General features: G+C 50.6%; 1 protein-coding gene and 1 pseudogene across 3 annotated transcripts in view; both read left to right on the top strand.

The window, feature by feature from the left end:
- LOC114611995 lies at positions 1-803 on the top strand (annotated as a pseudogene).
- Positions 804-3,281: 2,478 nt separating this feature from the next.
- The window catches only part of Mapkapk3 (MAPK activated protein kinase 3), a 33,340-nt gene continuing 29,091 nt past the window's right edge, over positions 3,282-7,530 (top strand). The window contains exons 1-2 of one of the 3 annotated variants that reach the window (XM_028756801.1): positions 3,282-3,437; positions 3,684-3,960. In XM_028756801.1, the coding sequence (XP_028612634.1) occupies positions 3,736-3,960 (225 nt within the window). In that variant the 5' untranslated portion in view covers positions 3,282-3,437; positions 3,684-3,735. Of the gene's footprint in view, positions 3,560-3,683; positions 3,961-7,530 lie in introns of all 3 variants that reach the window. The other 2 variants (XM_028756799.1, XM_028756800.1) reach the window with 2 other exon arrangements.

The following is a 7,530-nucleotide window of genomic DNA, read 5'->3' as shown; positions in this document are numbered from 1 at the left end:
ATGTCTGGAGCTGTTGATACCCTGCAGTTAAAGGACGAGGATGTTCCCGAATTCCTTGCCACAGGAACCTACTTAGATGGCACCAACCTTGGCTTTCAGATGGAGCAGTACATCTATAAAAAAAAAGAAAAGAGGTTGTATCTACATCATAAATCTGAAGAGGACTTGGGAGAGTCTGGTACTTGTAGCTCAGGCTAAGGCTGCCATTGAGAACCCTGTTGATAACAGTCATCTCCTCTAGGAAGGTCATGCCTGGGACTGTCACTAACCAGATCCAAGCAACCATCAAGGCTTCTAGTGATGACTAATCCCAGGGCTGACTACCAAGCCCTCAGAGAGGCATCTCAAGTCAACCTGCCCACCATGGCTCTGTGTAACAGACAGTCTTCTGCTCTATGTGGACATTGCCATTCCACACAACAAGAAGGAAGCTCACTCAGTGGGGTCTGATGCTGGCTGGGGAAGTTTTCCACATCTGTGCCACTATCTCTCGTGAGCACCCATGGGAAGTTACACCAGATCTCCACTTCTACAGAGACTTAGAGGAAGTTGAGAAAGAGGAACAGGCTGCTTCTGAGAAGGCTGTAACCAAGGATGAATTTCAGGGCAGATGGACTGTACCAGTTCCTGAGTTCACTGCTGTGCAGCCTGAGGTCTGGTCTGAGGGTGTGCAGGTAGTCTCTGTGGCTATCCAGCAATTCCCCACACAAGACTGGAGTGCACATCCAGCCACTGAGGACTGGTCAGCAGCTTCCACAGAGCAGGCCACCAAATGAATTGGAGCCACCACTGAGTGGTTCTGAGTTGCTCTGCAGACACCTGAGCAAAGGGAAAAAAGGTGGAAGGAAAAATAAAGTTCTCAAAATCTGGTAAATCAATTAATTAATTAAACAATCACACTTAGGAACACAATTTAGAGTAATTAAAATCTAAGCCTGTTTTAAATTTTATTTTATCTTTAATTGTGTGTATGTGTGTGGGTGTCTGTACATGAGTGTAGGTGCTCGGGGAGGGCAGAAGTGTAGTGTCCTTCAGAGCTGATGTTACAGGTAGTTGTAACCCACCGGGTGTGGGCACTGGGGATGGAACTTGGACCCTCTGGAAGAATAATATATGCTCTTAACAGCTGAGCCCCTTATTTATTTACTTACTTACTTATTTATTTTTCAGGGCACACACAACCCAGACCCAGCCTCTACTCCCAGTTACCTAACTTTCTGTTCCTTGTGGAGCCAGGCTCACAGAGAATGAGACCTTGCTGAGCCTTGGATTCATCAGCTTTAAGCTGGTTGCAGTGCCTGGCCTAGCCTCCTGGAAGCAACACTTCCAGACTGCATGCCTTCCTTCAACTCTTAGATCTTGGGTCTGATTATTAGGTGGAACTATGATCCCACCTGATCCTAGATACAGCTAGACATAAATGTGTGTACATACGTGTGTCTGTATGTATCTGTGTACGTGACTATCTGTGTGTCTCTTGTGTGCACTGTGTGAGTGCGTGTGTGAGAGTGTACGTGCACAAGTGGATCAGCAGAGTGAAGAAAGAAACTCCATGTGAGGAGGTCATTACTTGACCTCCCGACTTTGAGCCCAATTTTGAGGTTGCACTTGGGATTGAGATGGGGTGGGGGAGTTCTGTCTTGCTAGTTGCTGACTTCAAGCAGGTCATGTGACCTCTGGGCTTGTTTTTCTTGTGTGTTTTCAGTGTGTGTCTAAAGGGATAGTCATATCTTCCTTCCTCTGTCTCAGTGAGGTATTCAGGCAGAGCATTTCCTGGTCTGCAGGAAGTGCTTCCTAATGACCAGCTGAGGCGCTTATCTAGGGATCTCTGCTTCACGGATTGTTACTAGTTTGAAGAAGACAAGAGTTACCAATTTTGAAGGAGACAAGCTACCCATGAATAGTTGTAGTATTCTTCAAGAGTGGTTATCAGGAACCAGGATGCAGTCGTATAGATAGAAGGGCACCAAGGTCCTGCTGGTCTCTGACAGTTGTAGAGTTCAGCCCAGGCATCTTTGTGTGTGTTGTAGTGGAAAGTTGGATGGACATAGCCGCCTTGGGGTGGGACAGAGGTTCTGGTGGCTGCAGTTCTGAATGTAGTCTGTAGATGGCAGCAGAGACCCGCTCAGAGGGCTTGCCTATAGAGCCGCCGGTTCTGTAATCTGAGACTTGTGGGAAAACTGGCTCAAAATGTCTGTGATAGGATAAGACGGGTTAAGAAGTGGAGGTCTAAGCGCAGAAGGGGAAAATTTGTAGCTAATAGAGAATCCTTCTCTGGAATAGAAGAAAGGGATTTTAACGTTAAGTTAAGATTGATTGATTGATTGATTGATTGATTGATTGATTGATTTTTCGAGACAGAGTTTCTCTATGTAGCAGTTCTGGCTGTCCTGAAACTCTCTTTGTAGACCAGACTGGCCTCGAACTCACTGAGATAGGCCTTCCTCTGCTTTCAGAGCTCTGGGATTAAAGGTGTGTGCCACTATGCCCGGCTAATTTTATTTTTTCAAACATAACCTCACGATGTGGCACTAGGTTAGCCTCACAGTCGTCCCGCCTAAGCCTTCTTCGCGCTACAATTACAGGTGCTCATCACCACGGCTAGAGACTTGAACTAGAACCTAAAGCGCAAATCAGAATAAGGTGAAAAGTTGATGCAACTGACCAAATGGGAAATCAAGATTTCTGATTCAAGAGCTTCCCAGGTGTGTTCAACTTGCGGCTGCGGGCTGTAAGCATTCCAGGAAAGCACGAATGTGGCCCAGTACAGTTGTAGTGACAGTGAATTGCAAAGTCAAAAGGTTGGTCAGGGAGTGCATAGACAGGAAAGCTGGCCAGTGTTCGACAGATGCCCTACACTACCAGGAAATGAAAAGTGGCGAATTAAACAACGTGCCAATTCCCAGGGCAGGCTGACAAAAAATTCAGAAGTTGAATTCTGAAGCATTTAGCTACCTGGAAAGTTGGGAGTCTAAAACGCCTCCTGACAGCAAGCAAAAAGAACACTTCACTCAAGAGCCCTCAAGAGCAACAAAATAATCTTGAGCTGTAATTTTCTAGATCACTGATAAAATCCGAGGAGGCTGGTACAACAGTTGAAGGAGTTCCTACCGGTGTCCAAGGACACAGCGAGAAAGTTACGGCGAACTTGAGGAGGCCACGCCCCATTTTGTCCCGACTCAGGGGCGGAGCCTGCCAGGGGCTCTGCCCTGGCCTGCCCAGCCCGGACTAGCCTGGCCCTTTAAGGCTGACCTAGCGGGGCCCCAAGTCCGGATGACGCGCCGAGAAGGGGGTGGGGGTCACGTGGGGCGCGGGGAGCGAGTCTCTGGGTCCAGGGCTCCCCTCGGCAGCGGACTCCAGGGATCACTATCTCTTGCCCATCTCGCCTGCAGCATGATTTCCGTCTAGCGCTTTGCCACCAAGGGAGCCTTCGCCTGGTACGACTTTCCTGGGCCCCTGTATGGCGGGCTCTCAAGACCTGACTGCCACACAGCGCCGTACTCCTTCCTAACTCGACACGTGCCTGGGCTGAGGGATCACCTCCCCCTGCTGCACGTAGGTACTCTCAGGCAGTTTTCAGCTTGTCTTGGGCCAGCAGCCCAGTCGATCTAGTTCTGGAGAAACCAAAGCTGGGGTGTGTCCAAAAAGTCCCGGTGGGGAGTGACTCTTTCCCTTTCCTTCAGGTGCCTCTGGACGCGCCAGGCTGGGGCTACCTCCGAGCGCCCCGTGGGGGCCATGGATGGCGAGACAGCAGGGGAGAAGGGGAGTCTTGTGCCCCCGCCAGGTGCGCTCGGTGGGTCCGCCTTGGGCGGTGCTCCGGCCTCAGGTGTGCGACGGGAACCCAAGAAGTACGCGGTGACTGATGACTACCAGTTGTCCAAGCAAGTGCTGGGTCTGGGTGTGAACGGCAAGGTACTAGAGTGTTTCCATCGGCGCTCTGGGCAGAAGTGTGCCTTGAAGGTTAGTAACCCATCTCTCTGAGGGCTGGGGTGACCTGGAGGGTCCGACAGCAGATACCCGTGGGTGTATCTATGTTCAGGGTCTCTATTAAACATCTACACTCTGCATCATGTTTTATTTTCATACTCTTCCTCTAGCGTCAGATTCTCGGCCCTCTCGGCCTCACACAGGCGGAAACAGGCTAACACAGGCTGACCTACCTAAGCTCAGGGTGTGTCCCAAAGAGCAAGGGGAGGAGTCAGTGTGAGTAGAGCTGTTGTACCCGGAAGGCAGGAGGGAGTGACTGTGCGTTCTGGTTCTGGCTTAGGCTTTGTGTTTAGTAAGGATGCTCTTACTCTTAGCTATCCCCTGCAAGTAGCCCCTGCTATGGGGATGGGTCTAAGTTTCCCTCTGCTTGAGGGCTGAGACTCCAAGGCTCAGAGTGGGATTGCATCCTCCTCATGGCCCCTGCCTGCTGAGGCGGGACTATGAGCCTCTTAGGGTGCTCTCTGACTACTGGGCTCTTGATAAGTTGGTGGCCCTTTGTGGGAAGGGGCAAGCTTTGTCCTAGACTGACCCACCATGGACAGATGATGGGGAACCCCTTAGCACATTATAGTCGAGGTCCCCTAGAGGCCTGGCACATTGATGTGGGTGGATTGGGGGAGTGGCTTGGAGTAGCTGATCTCACCACCTGAATCTGGTTCAGGCACGTGGTTCTAGCCCAAGAAGCCCTACTTCTACCTACACCTACCCCTATCCAGAATTCCAGAATCCCTTGAATGTTTGTTACTGGGAACCAGACCCAATTGGAGGTAGTGCTGTTGGCACCTGCATGGAGCATCGTGGTGGAAAGGGAGTGACTCCTGGAAGTTAGTGAAGTCCTGTTTCACAGGAGCCAGGGTGCAGAGTCCTATAGCTGTGGCTGTAATCTCTCCCTTGTGTGTGTGCCAGCTCTGTGACCTTGGGCGATACCCGACTTTGTTCAGGGAGAGAACGGGAGTTGAAGTAAACTCAGACTGAGATAACACACGCTGAGTACTTGATATCGGCCTGGAGAGGCTTCAGTACTTTCTTCAAGCAAGGGATCCGCAAGAATCTGACTGAGAACCTGGGCCTTGCTCTCTGTCTTTCTCTGGTGTATCAGGCTGAAAGCAGGGGAGGTTGTCTCCCAGATAGGACCCTAGAGGGGATCATGAAAGTGGGTCAAGGGCAGGGTAAGAACTGATCTGAGGGCTGGCCCTAGGTTCTGTATTTATCTTCTCCCTTAGCCCCAGCTGTCCTTCTGCTTGAACTAAGAGGCAGCCTGGCAGAGGGTGAGTGGGTGACTGAGGCCAGAGAACCTCTTCTCACATTTGAGGCTTTGATCCTGACCCTTGGGTTCAGATAACGTGAGGAAGGTGAGGATGGGTGAGAGCCCATAGTCTGTAGCCCAGGCAGTTCCAGCTTTGAGCAGGGCTGGGCCTACACCTCCCCCATAGATGCAGTGTCTGACTAATGACTGGAGCAACTTGTGACTGCAGGAGCCGCCTCTCTAGTTCCTCCTATTTTAAGGCCCCACCTCCCTCTCCTGGTCTAGGAACAGTGGCAGTTCTGAAGTAGTTTCACTCACCTCTGTACCTCTTAAGATTATGGGTCAGCATGGCTTGAAGGCTCTAGGATCTGGCCCCAAATTGACCCTCAAAGGAGACAGAGATTAGATGTAGCTCTCTAATTTTTTCTGATCTTGGCTCCTGCCCTCCACAAGGGGCCAGCTCAACCTCTGGCTGTGTATGTATTGTTTTAGTGGCTTGGCCTTGGAGAAGGAACTGACACCTTCTCATTTAACACTTTCTGTTCTCTGCCCAGGAGAGCAGAGATGAATTGAGGGCCTCAGCACAGTGAGTGACAGACAGATCAGGCCCCAGGGAGCTCAGGCAGCCCCTGAGCGGGTCCTAACCCACTCCTTAGCTGCTCTAGCTCAGCCTAGGAAGTCCTGGGCTCTGTGCCTTCCTAGATCCATGGCTCAGACAATTAGGCTGGCTTGGCTTGATCTTGTAGCCTGAACCATTGCTTTTTCATGCCCATCTTTGGGCCTTGTTGCCTAAGAGGCTATAGAGTACCTAGCAGGAAGCCTAAATGCAGCAGCATCTGTGGAACAGGAAGACTGTGGTCATTGTTCCTATAGCTATTGCCATTCAGTGGGGCCCTAAAGGAGCAGGCCTGCCTACCCCCTTCTCCTTTCTCTCAACCTCTGACCACTGCTCATTCTGTTTTGGCCTCAAGCACAGCAAGGCCTCTCTCCCCAGGCCAACTTCTGTGACCATTGGAGCTTTCTGTGGCTCCCCAAGCCCTTTTGCTGTACCCATAGAACTGGAAGTAGAGTGTCTCAGGGAGAGCATGGGGGCATGCAGTCTTCATACTCCTCCTGCTGACATCTTGTGCTCCTTCCTAGGCCTAACAGATTAAACACAGATGTGACCAGGGCACTAAGTACCTTCCAGTAAAAACATGGAAGGTCCTGGGGAGACCTGGGAGGAGTACACATGGGAGGAGAGGTAGGCTCCTTTATTCTGTTCCTGCTGCTACACAACAGGGCTAAGGACCCTTCCCTTCCCCACTCTGGGTTCCCAGTGCCTCCTCTTCTCTTCTTTGTTAAAGAGAACAGAATGGCTGGCAGGGTGGGGTATCTTCCAGATGGGATCTTTACAGTGAGCATCCTCCTCCCAATCTCAAGATCAGGGAGTGACTGGGCTGCCTCATCCTGAACAGTTCTCTTCCCATTGGTGCTGGTGGCTGAGATAGGCTAGGCTACTCTGGATGTGAGCTGTGTAGGACCACAGCAACATTGTCCTGGAGCACATGCTACAGAGAATCTATTTCCCCTGATAGATTGAAAAATAACACCCTCAAGACCAGGATTGCTTGCTTGGTGTCATCAGGGTCTTAGATTTGACTCTATACACTTTGAGCCTCTGAGTATGGCGTACAAGGCTTTGGAAGTTCAGTCTTTGCTTCTATAGATGGCCGTCTTGTAATTCTTCTGTAATGGTGCCATTCCCATCTATGGAGGCTCCATTCCACTTTCACCTCTTCCAGGAAGCTGTCTCAGAGTTTGTGATTTTTGGAGCAATGGAATCTTTGCCCCTAAAGCTATACTGTCATTAAATCAAAGTTCCTTTGGAGCACCTAGGTCCAGGGCTTGGCATATATAGTGGCTCATAAAATGCTTATTGACATAACCAAGCATAGCCCTTCAGAGTTTTGGAAGGAGTTTTTCCAGTCTCTGTTAACCACAGGGAAGGCTGTTTCCCAGCCTAAAGGCCTGGAACTTCACAAAGGAACCCAGCAGCTTTACTCTCCCTGATAGAGGTATTGGGGAGGTCTGCAGAGGAAGGAAGTGTCCTTCTGTAAGTCCTTTCTGTCACCTATCTGCCATTGGGCCACACCTGTGAACACAGAGGCTCTCTCCACCCAGAACGGCAGGGAGAAGCTGAGTTCGAGTCAAAGGCTGGGGGGGGGGGAGAGAGAGAGAGAGAGAGAGAGAGAGAGAGAGAGAGAGAGAGAGAGAAGAGAGGGATGGGGAAGGGAGAGGTAGAGATCACCCCACCC

Source organism: Grammomys surdaster, unplaced genomic scaffold, assembly GCF_004785775.1.
Source record: "Grammomys surdaster isolate TR1022 unplaced genomic scaffold, NIH_TR_1.0 126131, whole genome shotgun sequence".
NCBI lineage: Eukaryota > Metazoa > Chordata > Mammalia > Rodentia > Muridae > Grammomys > Grammomys surdaster.
Note: the sequence above shows the minus strand (reverse complement) of the source record. Positions and strands in the feature narration are given on the sequence as shown.